The sequence below is a fragment of the Prionailurus bengalensis genome, chromosome A1, assembly GCF_016509475.1.
Source record: "Prionailurus bengalensis isolate Pbe53 chromosome A1, Fcat_Pben_1.1_paternal_pri, whole genome shotgun sequence".
Lineage (NCBI taxonomy): Eukaryota > Metazoa > Chordata > Mammalia > Carnivora > Felidae > Prionailurus > Prionailurus bengalensis.
Window position 1 is genome coordinate 114,767,216 of NC_057343.1, and position 15,261 is coordinate 114,782,476.

A 15,261-nucleotide genomic window follows, 5' to 3' on the forward strand; every position below is an offset into this window, starting at 1 on the left:
CATAATATTGGTTAGCATCTCCAGGGCCAGAAGTAAGGCAGAGGTGGGAATGATGAATTATCTGAGAGATATTTAAGAGTTGGAATTGATTTGATGTGGTTATCAACTGATTTTAGTGGGTTAAGTTTCTTCTTTTGTGATAAGATAGATCATGGTTTCATTCACCAAACTAGTGAATTTTTAAAAGGAGACAGGTCAGAGAATTGTTTTAGAGTTGTTGAGGCTGCTGCTGCCACTGCTTTATCAGCCATAGATTGCCTGTCATTAGGCTTTTAGGTCACAGAGAAATATCTTCTTTTTTTTTTTTAATGTTTATTTATTTTTGAGAGACAGAGACAGAGCGTGAGTGGGGGAGGGGCAGAGAAAGAGAGGGAGACACAGAATCTGAAACAGGCTCCAGGCTCTGAGCTGTCAGCACAGAGTCAGATGTAGGGCTCGAACTAGGGAATGGTGAGATCATGACCTAGGCCAATGTCGGATGCTTAACCAACTGAGCCACTCAGGTGCCCCTAAATATCTATCTTTTTAAGCCTCTCTTACATAAACTAATTCTAACTCATACAAAAGGATTCCATGATCTCTACTTTTGTCTTATAATTACCACTGGACCATCAATGTTATTCAATGCCTGATGCTATTTGTTTACATTACCTTACTGAGTCCTCACACGGATCTTGAGAGGTGTATTTTATTATTATGCCAATCTTTCAGTTGAAAAAACTGAGACTTTATGATATCACAGTGCCCACTGTCTGCCTACTATATACTATCCCACACAAAAAGTTTGTGCCCAAAATGTCAGGTAATATAAATGCAATGGACTGGAAACAGAAATAATAAGGTATAAGAATAAGGAGAAGGAGGGGTGCCTGGGTGGCTCAGTTGGTTAAGCTTCCAATTCTTGGTTTCAGCTCATACCTCTCACAGTTCATAATTTCAAGCCCCACATCAGGCTCTGCACTGACAATGTGAAGCCAGCTTGGGATTCTCTCTCTCCCTTTCTCTCTGCCACTCCCCCACTCACGTTCACACTCTCTTTATCAAAACAATAAACAAATAAAAATTTTTTAAAAGAATAAGTAGGAGAAGAAATATTCATATCCTTCTGAACTTCTTTATCTTTCTCAACTTCAAAATTAAAAATTCTTTAAAATTTCAAGGAAGATATTACCAGTTTTACATCAGTAATGTGCTTACTTAACTTCACCTGGGCATGTATTGTCATAGTTGCAAATGACAATCTAAGCAGAGAACACTGTTGAACCAAAATTTGAATCTTTCAGTGTGAAGAGCCACAAAGGAAAAACCAAAAAATGGAAGGCCAAAAGGCAAAGTCAGAAGGAAAAAGGATAAGATACGCCCCACCCTGAAGAAGATAAAATCTAATGAAGAGAGCCTTAGAACTTTTATTCTAGAACTTTTCTTCTTCTTCTTCTTCTTCTTCTTCTTCTTCTTCTTCTTCTTCTTCTTCTTTAGACCTTTTATTCTTTATCTCCAAGTGATTCAGGAACTACAGTTAGAAGGATTTCATGAATATGCAAACTAAAACATGACAAACTAAACACATTTTCCATAGCTTCCTCCTAAAAATCCATTAAATGAAAGTAAAAAAAAATTAAAGGGCATAAACCTTTGTTAGGGACTTAGTACCTCCCCACAATCGTATCTTGAATCCTTAAACCCCTAATATGACTGTATTTGGAAAGAGGGCTTTTAGGGAGGTAATTAAAGTTAAAAGAGGTCATAAGAGTTGGGCCCTAATCCAATACAACTGGTGTCCTTATAAACAGAGAGACACAAGAGCCCTCCCTTTCTCCATGGGTACACAGCAGAGATCATGTTTGAACAGAGGATGAAAGTGCTGTCTGCAAACCAAAAGAAGAGGTCTCACCAGAAACCAACCCTCACATAGTACATTGATCTCTGACTTCTAGCCTCCAGAGTTATGAGAAAATAAAATTTTGTCATTTAAGCCAGCTAGTCTATGGTAGTGTGTTATACAGCTACCTAGAAGATAAGCATTTGGGTGTAGGTGTATCAGACCTCACTCATTTGTATCTTCAAAGCTGCCTGTACATATCTTGCCTGCATTTCTCTAGGCAAAATAATACCAGATTTAGTAATTTACCTATGAATTCCCTAAGAGGGTCACAGAATTATATTTCTTTAACATTACATAAATTACTTAACTTTTGGCTTTGAATTTTTTTTTTAATGTTTATTTGAGAGAGAGACACAGAGACAGAGAGAGACAGAGGATAAGCAGGAAAGGGGCAGAGAGAGATGGAGACACAGAATCTGAAGCAGGCTCCAGGCTCTGAGCTGTCAGCACAAAGCCCAACATGAGGCCCAAACTCATAAGCTGTGAGATCATGACCTGAGCTGAAGTCAGATGCTTAACTGACTGAGCCACCCAGGCGCCCCTGAATTTTGACTTCTATTTATATTACCCTAAAACCTTACATTTTTTTTTCCTTTTTTTAAAGTAGGCTTCACACCCAGTGTGGAGCTTAACATGGGGCTTGAACTCCCAACCCTGAGATCAAGTCCTGATATGAGATCAAGAGTCAGATACTTAATGAACTGAGCCATCCAGGCACTCTAAAGCTCACATTTTTTAATGTACTATTTTTACTTAGTCCAGTAAGAATTTCAATTTTTTTGAATATTTCCTTCAGCAAATTTATATTGGATATTTTACTCTCCATGAGGCATGTATCAAATCAATATGAAAATCAAGTTTCTAATTTTACCTGTTAAATCCATCTTCCCCTTCTAGTTTCAGCCTGTAGTAGAGTCGGGTATGTGGGAAACTTATAAATCTTCTCTTCCTCACTTATACAGAAAACTTGTGCAATGAGATCAAATTTCCATCAGCCTAAAGAGTGACAATACTGAGTGAGATTTCATTTGTAAAGTGTTCTATACTAAGACCTATGAAAGAAGTAACATTCATACACGATATACATTTTGAGTCTTCAGGTATCTGGTTCCTCCTCACTTCTAAATTCATACTGAATAGAGCAAAGAATAGGTTAGTCTACTCAGTAAACTACAAGAGTGGTATTTAATTACAACTGTTTAGTGAATTCAGATTACATATAAAGCTTCTGTGAATAATTAAGGATCTAAACAACATTTTTAGTTAAATGTTATTTATGATCATAATACCAGCACATTAACAGAGAAAATATTTTTTCAAATAAAACTAGGAGAAGAACAGTGGAAAAAATAAAAATAGCCAACACTTATATGAGCAACAGTGTAATGATGATTAGAGCTATAAAATCAAGAATTGCATGCTCCTTGAGAAACTTAATTCATATGATACTCACTGGTTGAAACCTCTCAGTATATACAGTGGTGATTTGTTTGTTTGGGACTGGCCATGTACATGACCTAACTTATATGAAATCTATTTTACTTTGTTGCCCAGGCTTCTGAATATGGTCTATTTTCCAGCTCTGAAATAAATATATAAAGCACAAAAGCACTTTTCATTCATCAGTATCAATTAAAGGAGTTTCTTTCAAGGATTAAAACTGCACATAATCTGTTAAAATTCTAATAATTTTCTAATTCCCATGTAATTTTCATTGGGTTTAGGAGATTTATTTTTAACCTGGCTCTCATATGATTATCTATAGCATCCAAGCAAAATCAGCAATACATTTTCTAAGTTTCATCACAAGTTTGAGTATGGTTTTATACAAACACTGCATTGCTCTTATTGGCACATTCAAAAATTCTACTAGAAATCCTAAGTCACATTATATCTAAGCATTTACTGTTGTTTGTTTTTTCTTGGATGATCTAGATCTTTATTTTAATTTTTTTTATTTATTAATTTTTTAAAATTTATATCCAGGTTAGTTAACATTATAGTGCAATAACGATTTCAGGAGTAGAATCTAGTGATTCATCACCTACATACAATACCCAGTGCTCATCCCAACAAGTGACCTCTTTAATGCCCCTCGCCCATTTAGCCCTTTCCCCTACCCACAACCCCTCAGCAACCCTCAGTTTGTTCTCTGCATTTAATAGTCTCTTATGATTTGTCCCCCTCCCTGTTTTTATATTATTTTTGCTTCTCTTCCCTTATGTTCATCTGTTTTGTATCTTAAATTCTACATATGAGTGAAGTCATATGATATTTGTCTTTCTCTGATTTCACTTAGCATAATACACTCTAGTTCCATCCATGTTGTTGCAAATGGCAAGATTTCACTGTTCTTGATTGCTGAGTAATACTCCATTGTATACACATATATCCCACATCTTCTTTACCCATTCATCAGTCGATGGACATTTGGGCTCTTTACATACTTTGGATACTGTCAATAGCGCCATCTAAGCATTTACTGTTGATAAGTCTCCTCATCAACCTGAATTTCAATTTTCAAAGCAACTTCTTATTCTACACCCTAGAATCTTAAGAATAATAGAGCATGGATTACATGCATTAATGGTCAAAACTTTCATCTCACACATGTGGCCCAGAGAGCTGAAATGGTTATGTCTAGAGCCACACAAATAGGTAGTGGCAGAGATACAACTTCTAATCTGCAGTCAACAACTTTTTCACACATGCTAATCCCGTAACACTCTTGCTGGTACAGTTTCTGTGTCGCTTTCCTTATTTAGAAAATAAAAACATTGTTAAAGCAGAAGATGGATCGTCATTCTGTACTTTCGGTTATCATTTATCTGAAGTCTACTGACAGCTTGTCACAGGTAAGTCTCAGGGCTCAATTTCTCCTGACTCAAATTAAAAGAAATATGAGGTTTGGGTATTTGAATGAGATTTTGCATCTAGAAGATAAAGCTGCAAGAAAACTGAAACTAAACTGGTATTTACTCTAGACCTGCTCCTGCCCTAACTCAGCTTAGGAAGCAGTAGGAAAGGGGAGCGAGCAGAAAGGCATCTTCACCTACCAAATGTCAGACTAACTTGTTCCTTCCTCTCCACTATATTTTAGCTTTTGGGTTAGAAAGAGTAATGGAAAACCAAGTTTGTTGAGACATCCTGAGTTCATCCAGCATTAATTTCTAGAGGCATGTATCACACAACAATATCCCACTTCTTTTACAGAAAGGGTACAATTAAAGACTTGGGCTGAATTTTTCTCAGAAAAAAAAAATGTCTTTTCATGTGTAAGTAATTTTTCCAAGATCTTAAGAGCTACAAACATGTATGGGTAAGAATGAAAGTCACTTCATACTTCTAGGTGAAAGAAAAACCATATTCTTTTTCTATTATCAAATTAAATCTCATCCCAAGCCATCACTCCTTAGGTTGATGGTAATTTACCTTCAGTCAATACTGGGGCCACGTCCTGTCCCAAAACAAAAACGTCAGATTTTACACAGTCCAGAATACTCACAGATAATCCTCTGACCTTTGGTCACTGCTGACAGGTTCTTTGTCTAAGACCACAGGATCACTGACGGGAAGATGGTTCTGCTGCTTCCTGAAACTTACCTCTCAACTGCAGCTGGAACTCCTTACCAAGGTCAGGAGCCCCAACACAAATGTTGAGGTACCCACTTTACCACAAAGTCATTCCACAGTAAAGACAGGTCACATTCCCAAAAGGTTACAATGGAGCAGCACAGAGGGACTGGATCCTGGTTGCCACTACTCTGTGGAGTTCTCCCTCCCCAAATAAATCTCTCTTTGAGTTTCCAAAGTAGATTCTCCTCTTGGATTCCTGCTTCTCTCCCATCTTGAGACTACGTAGCATAAGCCCTTCAAAGACTCTACCTTTAAAAAACAGAAGGCAACTGTACTGCTTTGGTCCTACGGAAAAAAAGCTCAAAGAAAGAAAGCAGAAAAGCATTCTTGGAATAGGGCAGGAAAACAGAACAAAAGGCAAATTGATATCTCAATAAATTATCCTATCACATGTGTCCTTTTTGCTAAATTATTTGAGAGCAGATACAAAAGAGGCCACCTTCTCCAACCCTCTTCACATTTCTGAGGTGTGCCTTCTGCAGGCGTAAGTTTACTTACTCTGTGTCTAAACTCTGAGGTCAAGAAGCATCCCGGGGCAGTTTCTAGACATCCTCATTAATGTTGTGCTCTTCATTATCAGTTTTAGGGACATAAAAGTGAACTATCACATGTCCCCCATGTCAGTGAATGACACCACCATCCAGCTGAGGTTACTAGATGTCTTTTCTCTTGACAGCTAGACCACCACCAATTCCACACTTTCCAGATACAATGAATTGCTCTCAATTCTCCTAAAAGTCATACTCTCTGAGCTGCAGGCCTTTGCATATGTGACACCCTCTGTCTAAATAATGCTGAACAGGCTTTTTCAGAGTATAGTGCAAATATACAGAAGGATAATATTTGTACAACCTCAGTGATAAACTGGGAAGAATTTGGATTATCTATATAGGCCTTGTTGAAAAAAGTTCAGTAGGGAAGATATTCAATAAGATATCAAAGCTTTTTCATGAGAAGCTTTAGCTTGCTCATTTATACATAAGAGTTCTTTTTATTTTAAAATAATTCCAAATGTATTCAAAAGTTGCAACAATAATAGTACAAATAATTTTTATCCTGAAACAATAAATTGCCAATATGATGCCCCAGTGCCCATGCTAAAACTTTAGTGTATAATTGCTATAAATAACCTTCTCAAGCACCTGAGAGTTTCAGTTGGGTAAGCATCTGACTCTTGGTTTCGGCTCAGGTCATGATCACACAGTTCGTGGGATCAAGCCCCGTGTGGGCTCTGCACTGACAGCACGGAGACTGTCTGGAATTCTCGCTTTCCTTTCTCTCTTTCTCGAAATAAATAAATAAACTTTAAAAAAAAAGAACATTCTCCTCCATAACTACAAGACAACCAATACAATCAGGACCAATGCTGACCTATCATTATCAACTAATCCACAAGCCCTGTTTCAATAATCATCCCAATAATGTGAAGGTTCTAGTCCAGGAACACATGTTGTATTTAGTTTTCATGTCTATTTAAGTCCCTTTCAATCTATAACAGTATACAATCTTTCCTTGACTTTGATTAGGAGCCCAGTTATTTTGTATAATGTCCCTCAATTTGGATTTGTCAGATATTCCCTCATCATTAGATTATTTATTTGGGGCAGGAGTATCACTGAGATGACATGTACACCTATCAGGTGGCATATGATTTCTATTTGTGTCATTACAGGTGATATTAACTTTGATCACTCAATTAAGGTAGTATCTGCCAGATTTATCCACCGTAAAGTTGCTTTTTAGTCTTTTGTAACTACTAAGTATTTTTCAGGAAGGTATTTTGAGAATACATAATATCCCCTTCTTTCACCCAACTTTCATCCACTGGTTTTTAATATTCATTGATGCTTCCTGGCTCAATTATTACGATGATGATTTTAAAATGGTAGCTTTCCAACTCAATCATTCACTCCACACTTGTTAATTCTCTCACCTCAATTATGTATTCATTTGTTTATATCAGTATGGACTCATGGGTTCCTATTTATTCAATGGATTATGAACTGATGTTATTATTTATTTTGTTTTTTTTTTTTGTTTTTTTTGTTTTTTGTTTTTTGTTTTTTTTTAAGTGTCATAAAATATGAATATTTTATTCCAGCTCTGGGAAATGAAAAAGTGGGGAACACATCCTTCCACACAATATTCTAATTTAGCTGACATTAGTTTCAAAAAGGTAAAACAAATATATATGTGTATCTGTATAAATATTTATGTGCCCACATACATATTTGCTCAGATTTTAGTCTCATCAGTGTTTATATATTTAGTCTATTTTTGTAAACACCGCTAAAAATCATTAAATGCATCCCAATACTTCTACTTCTGCCTCTTTGTCAATCATTTAATATTGTTTGGATTGAATTCAGTTTGTGTTTTAATCACTTATGTGATTAGTCAAACTGTACACTACATTAGAAGATGTACGGGAAAAACTTGGTTTAGGTTATATTCTATGTATCACAGTTACCCTTTACATGATTTTTTCATCATTATTTTCAACTTCACACATCTTGTAGTTCTCTATGCAGACTATTTCAGCTTCTAGTGCTGTACATATCTATATCTTCTGGATGGGACTGCCCGTGATCCATGAGCTTGGGGTCAGGCATAAACTGTGTAGCACCTGAGGTAGATTCCGATTCTGTCTTTGTTTCAAAGATGAGTTCTGTTGACAAAGGCACTGAAAATTTCAGGTCGTGAGTTGTTTTTGCAGATATTTCTATTTCACCAGAGTTTTCTATCTTAGTTCTTTCTTTAGGTTTAGGGAGTGACTCTTTTTTGTTGTTTTTTGTCCACAATGATTTAACTGCTTCATAAATTTGCTGGCTTATAGTATATGCCTTTTTCCCAGTTACCTTTGCAATTATTATTGACTGAACTGGGTAGCAAACAGTTGCTCCTAAAGTGGCCAGTCCCAAGGGATAAGCAATTTTCTTAAACCTGGAACCTTTTCTTGCTGAAAACAAGCCTGCTAATCCTGAAACTGTAATCACTCCAATTTTTGGAAGAAAATCTCTAGGTGGATTCTTCAGATAGACATAAGCATCTTTTCCAAATTGTACTGTATCCATTATCCCATTTTTCACAAAGACATAAACACCCTTACACCAGCCAATATAATGACCAGTTGTTTTACGGATGGATGCAAAGCCCATTTGTAAATGACCAGGCTGCTCTTCAACATATTTAGACTGCAGAGGTGGTGTGGTATATATGGGGAGCTGCTCTGGTTTTACTAGCTGCTTTTTCAATTCTTCTTCTTTGGCTGCATGTACACTTATAGATGCACACATCAGACCTGCAGGTATGGTTATCAGTTTTCCCATCCTGACAGCCGCCATATCTGTGACCTTCTCCGTCTAAGTTTTCATATGGTGGGCTTATTATTTATTTTGATGCTCAAAGTATCCAGATTTGGCGACTAGAAACTCATTCAAACTGACATCTGCATCCCTCTGACTTGTTCCCATAATTCTTTAAGCACTTTTTACTTTCTTGCTTAACAAGATATTTCTGGCTCATCTTGGACTTTCCCTGCCTGACACTGAAATCAGCTATTTCTCCAGGTAGTCTTGGTTCCCTTTAGTGGAGAATGGTGCTTAGAAATCAAAATATGGCACTAGATGGGTTCACTGCTATTAGGGGTACTGCTGGTCCCAGAGATGGGAAATATATGGATGTATGTATACACAGAGCCTATTATTTATACACATATATCATATGTACATAATTCATGCATTTACATCAACATCTCTATATTTATCTATGTATCTATCAAACCCTGAGTTCACATCACTACCTCCAATTCCAATCCAGTAATACAGAATTATTGAAGTTTTTTTTCCTATTTCATATTTAGAACTCTCTCCTCTAACAGTGAAAAACTTGGCTGCTATTATCCTCAATATATTTAGTTATTGACTCAATCCTGCCTGTATGTAATCAACTTCCCACCCTGCCACCATCATCTCACAAAGAAGTCCTCCTTACCCTGTTCAGATTCTGATACATTATTGGCCCATCACTGCTGCCACATGCCCCTCTCATATGGATGCCCCCCTAATCCTACTGGGCTTCAATACCCTGTGCCAGGTGACTCCAGCCTTCTGCACACATTCTCTCCCCCACCCCAATCAAGCTCTGACAGATGGTGCCAGGCCAGCAATCACTCTTCACACCCCACTTAGGTAGCCAATGTTTATTAGTGAGCTACCACCTCCCAAACTAAATACCTTATTCTTCTTCTCACTCAAGCTCCAAATTCTTATGCAAGATCACTGCTGTCACCATCATCCTGTGCCAGTGACCTCTTCACCTCTCTCGAGCTTCCAACAACCAAACAGGCTGCTCTCTTCTTCCCCCTCATAGACTCCCTCCTCGCTCCACTCATGTTCTGATACCCCATGTCAGATAGCCCCTTCCCCCTCTCACCCAACTCTAATGCAAATGCCTAGTTGGCTTGGCCCTACTTAATTGTTTAAATTAAATTATTTAAAAATGAAGAAAAGAAGGAAGAATGTAAACAGGTTATAATTGAAATGGCCACATGCAATTATTGCTAAAGAATTTTTAATGATAATCTCTTCAATTTTTGACATTCGCCATCCACAAGAAACTATTTGTGGGTAGGTACATGAAAATTTTTAAATTTGTTATAAACATTCTAAAGTGAACAGTCCTATTTATAATTGTATCAAAAAGAATAAAATACCTAGGACTAAACTTAGCCAAATAAGTAAAAGACCTGTACATTGAAAATCATAAGCTACTGATGACAAAAACTGAAGATCACACAAATAAAATGCAAAGATATTCCATGACCATGGATTGTTAAATGTCCATACTACCCAAAGGAATCTACAGATTCAACATAATCCCAAACAAAATTGCAAAGATATTTTTCACAGAAATAGAACAAACAATCCCCAATTTTGTACGAAACCACAGAAAACTGTGAATTGCCAAAGCAGTCTAGGGAAAGAACAAGCTAGAAGCAGCATAATTCCTGATTTCAAACTCTATTACAAAGCTACAGTAATTAAAACAGTATGATACTGGTATGAAAACAGACACAAAGATCAATGGAATAAATCAGAGAGCCCAAAAATAAACCCATGCATATATGATCAATTAATTTATGACAAAAGAGCCAAGATTATACAATGGGGAAAGGATAATCTCTTTAATAAATGGTGTTGAGAAAACTGGACAGCCACAGGCAAAAGAATGAAACTGGACCAGTGCCCTAAACCATACATAAAGATAATCTCAAAATGGATTAAAGATTGAATGTAAGACCTGAAACCATAAAACTCCTAGAAAAAAAAACACAGAAGGCAAGCTCCTTAACATCCGTGTTGACAATAATTTTTGGGATTTGACACCAAAAGCAAAAATGAACAAGTGGGAGTACATCAAACAAAAAAGTTTCTGTTGATTTCATCAAAAAATGAAAAGGCAACCTATGGAATGGGAGAAAATATTCACAAATCATATATCTGATAAGGGTTATACAAAATACATAAAGAACTCATACAACTCAATAGAAAAAAACCCAATTTAAAAATGGGCAAAGAAGGGAGTTTGGGTGGCTCAGTCGGTTAAACACCCAACTCTTGATTTTGACTCAAGTCATGATCTCAGGGTTGTGGGATTGAGCCCTGTGTCAGCCCTCACTGGGTGTGGAGCCTGCTTAAGATTCCCTCTCTCCCTCTCCCTCTGGCCCTCCCCCCACTCATGCCACATGTGCATGTACACTGTCTCTCAAAAATAAATTTTAATTTTAATTTTTTAATTTAAAAAATTTTTTTTAAATAATAAAAATGGGCAAAGAATCTAAATAAAAATTTTGTTAAAGATGACATACAAATAGCCAACAGGTGTTTGTTCAACACATGAACAGCAAATTAAAAAGTGCTCAACATTACTAATGATCATGAAAATGCAAATCTAAACCAAAGGGAGCTATCACCCCTCTCCTGTTAGAATGGCTAATATCTAAAAGACAAGAAATAACAAGTGTTGCCAACAATGTGGAGAAAAAGGAACTCTTGAGCACTGTTTTGGTACAGCCACTATAGAAAACAGCATAGAGGTTCCTTAAAAAATTAACAAAAGAACTACCCATATGATCTAGTAATTCTACTTCTGGGTATTTATCTGAAGGCAATGAAATCACTCTCTAAAAGGTATCTGTACCCTAACATTCCTTGTAGCATTATTTATAATAACCAAGACATGGAAATAAACTAAATGTCCACTGATTTTTGAATGGATTTTTTAAATGTGGTATATATATATATACGGTGGAATATTTTTCAGCCATAAAAAGAAGGATATTATGTTGAAATAACATGAATGGACTTGAGGGCAATATGCTAACTGAACTAAGTCAGACCAAAAACAAAACAAAACAAAAACACAAAACAACAATACTATATAATCTCATATGTGGAATCTTAGGAAAATAACCTCAAAGATACAGAGAACAGACTGGTTGCTAGACAAAGGAAGTGGGGAGAGAAGGGATAAAACAGATTAAGGTGGGTGAAAGGTACAAATTTCTAGTTATAAGATAAATAAGTGCTGTGGATATAAAGTACAACATGATGACTATAGTTAACAATACTGTACTGTATACTTTAGATCTTTGGTTAGGTGTATCCTAGGTATTTTATGGGTTTTGGTGCAATTATAAATAGGATCAATTCCTTCATTTCCCTTTCTGCTGCTTCGCTATTGGTGTATAGAAATGCAACTGATTTCTGTGCATTGATTTTATATCCTGTGACTTTGCTGAATTCATGAATCAGTTCTAGCAGTTTGCTGGTGGAATCTTTGAGTTTTCCATATAGAATACCATGTTGTCTGCAAAGAGTGAAAGTTTGACTTCCACCTTGCCGATCTGGATGCCTTTTATTTCTTTGCATTGTCTGATTGCTGAGGCTAAGACTTCCAGTACTATGTTGACTAACAGTGATGAAAGTGGACATTCCTGACATGTTCCTGACCTTAAGGAGAAAGCTCTCAGTTTTTTGCCACTGAGGATGATATTAGCGATGGATATATGTATAAATGGCTTTTATAACCTTGAAGTATGATCCTTCTATCCCTACTTTCTTGAGGGTTTTATCAAGAAAGGATGCTGTATTTTATCAAATGCTTTCTCTGCATCTATTGAGAGGATCATGTGGTTCCTGTCCTTTCTTTTAGTAATGTGAACTATCACATTGATTGGTTTGTGGATATTGAACCAGCCTTGCATCCCAGGTATAAATCCCACTCGATCAAGGTAAATAATCCTTTTAATGCATTGTTGGATCCAGTTGGCTCCTATCTTGTTAATAATTTTTGCATCTATGTTCATCAGGTAAATTGGTCTATATGTCTCCTTTTTAGTAAATTGGTCTATATGTCTCCTTTTTAGTGGGGTTTTTGGTTTGGGGATCAAGGTAAGGCTGGCCTCAAAGAATGAGTCTGGAAGTTTTCCTTCCATTTCTATTTTTTGGAACAGCTTCAAAGAAGCGGAGTTAACTCTTCTTTAAATTTTTGGTAGGATTCCCCTGGAAAGCCATCCAGCCCTGGACTCTTGTTTTTTGCGAGGTTTTTGATTACTAATTCAACTACTTTACTGGTTATCAGTCTGTTCAAATTCTCTATTTCTTTCTGTTTCAGTTTTGGTAGTTTACATGTTTCTAGGAATTTGTCCATTTCTTCCAGATTGCCCAATATTGGCATATAATTGCTCCTAATATCATCTTATTATTGTTTGTACTTCTGCAGTGTTGGCTATGATCTCTCCTCTTTCATTCACAATTTTATTTATCTGGGCCCTTTCCTTTTTCTTTTTCTTTTTTTTTTTTTTTAATGTTTATTTATTTTTTTTTATTTTTTTTTTTCTGAAATTTATTGACAAATTGGTTTCCATACAACACCCAGTGCTCATCCCAAAAGGTGCCCTCCTCAATACCCATCACCCACCCTCTCCTCCCTCCCTCCTTTTTCTTTTTGATCATACTGTCTAGGGGTTTATCAATCTTGTTAGTTCTTTCAAACAGCCATTTCCTGGTTTCATCAATCTGTTCTGTTGTTGTCTTTTTAAATTATTATTTCAATAGCATTAATTTCTGCTCTAATCTTTATTTCCTGTCTTCTGCTTGTTTTGGGTTTTATTTGCTGTTCTTTTTCCAGCTATTTAAGGTGTAGGGTTAGGTTGTATATCTGAGAACTTTCTTCCTTCTTAAGGAAGGCTTGTATTGCTATATACTTCCCTCTTATGACCACCTTTGCTGCATCCCAGAGGTTGTGGACTGTTGTGTTACCCTTTTCATTGGCTTCCATGTACTTTTTAATTTCCTCTTTAATTTCTTGGTTAAACCATTCATTCTTTAGTAAGATGTTCTTTAATCTCCAAGTATTTCTTGTCTTTCCAAATTTTTTCTCATGGTTGATTTCAAGTTTCATAGCGTTGTGGTCTGAAAATATGCACGGTATGATCTTGATCTTTTGGAAGTTGTTAAGAGCTGATTTGGAACCCAGTTTGTGATATATTCTGGAGAATGTCCCATGTGCACTCGAGAAGAATGTGTATTCTGCTGCTTTAGGATGAAATGTTCTGAATATATCTGTTAAGTCCATCTGGTCCAGTGTGTCATTCAAAGGCATTGTTTCCTTGTTGATTTTCTATTTAGATGATCTGTCCATTGCTCTAAGTGGGGTGTTGAAGTCCCCTACTATTATGGTATTATCAATGAGTTTCTGTATGTTTTGATCAATTGATTTATATATTTGGGTGCTTTCATGATGGGGCATAAATGTTTACAGATGTTAGATCTTCTTGGTGGAGAGACCCCTTAATTATGATATAATGCCCTTCTCCATCTCTTGTTACAGTCCTTATTTTAAAAGCAGGTTGTCTGATATAAGTGTGGCTACTGCAGTTTTCTTTTGGCAACCACTAGCATGATAGATGTTCTCCATCCCCTTACTTTCAATCTGAACGTGTCTTTAGGTCTAAAATGGGTCTCTTGTAAACAGCATTTGATGGGTCTTGTTTTCTTATCCATTCTGTTACCCTATGTCTTTTGATTTGAGCATTTAATCCATTGACATTTAGAATGAGTATTGAAAGATACAAATTTATTGCCATTGTGTTGCCTGCAGAGTTTCTGGTGGTCTTCTCCGGTCCCTTCTAGTGTTTGTTCCTTTTGGTCTTTTTTGTTTTGTTTTGTCTTTTCTCCTCTCAGAGAGTCCTCCTTAGAATTCCTTTCAGGGCTGGTTTAGTGGTCACAGATTCCTTTAGCTTTTGTTTGTCTGGGAAAATTTTTGTTTCTCCTTCTATTTTGAATGACAGCCTTGTGCTGCATAAAGAATTCTTGGCTGCATATCTTTCCAATTCAGCATGTTGAATACATCCTGCCACCCTTTCTGGCCTGCTAAGTTTCTGTGGATAGGTCTGCTGCAAACCTGATCTACACGTATAGGTTAAGGACTTTTTTACCCTTGCTTTCATAATTCTTTCCTTGTCTGTGTATTTTGGTCAGTTTTTGTTGAGTCTAATGGGAGTTCTCTGTGCTTCTTGGATTTTGATGTCCATGTCTTTCCCCAGGTTAGGAAAGTTTTCTGCTATATTTTGCTCGCATAAACCTTCTACCCCTTTTTCTCTCTTTGTCTTCTGAAACTCCTATGATTCAGCTATTATTCCTTTTTAGTGAAACACTGATTTCTCTAATTCTTATATC

The 15,261-nt window shown here is 36.5% G+C and overlaps 2 protein-coding genes across 2 annotated transcripts in view; both read right to left on the reverse strand.

The window, feature by feature from the left end:
- KLHL3 (kelch like family member 3) overlaps positions 1-15,261 on the reverse strand; it is a 286,330-nt gene that overhangs the window by 148,748 nt on the left and 122,321 nt on the right. The window contains exon 3 of the mRNA XM_043588624.1: positions 2,754-2,878. The gene's annotated coding sequence lies outside the window, so the exon portion shown is untranslated. The remainder of the gene's footprint in view (positions 1-2,753; positions 2,879-15,261) is intronic.
- LOC122487791 (MICOS complex subunit MIC27) lies at positions 7,596-8,904 on the reverse strand. The gene has a single exon (XM_043588677.1). The coding sequence runs from the start codon at positions 8,860-8,862 to the stop codon at positions 8,056-8,058; it is 807 nt and encodes a 268-aa protein (XP_043444612.1). The 5' UTR covers positions 8,863-8,904; the 3' UTR covers positions 7,596-8,055.

Bases quoted from the DNA above. Each gene is read 5' to 3' on its own strand.
- LOC122487791 (XM_043588677.1), bottom strand. From the start codon at position 8,862: ATGGCGGCTGTCAGGATGGGAAAACTGATAACCATACCTGCAGGTCTG.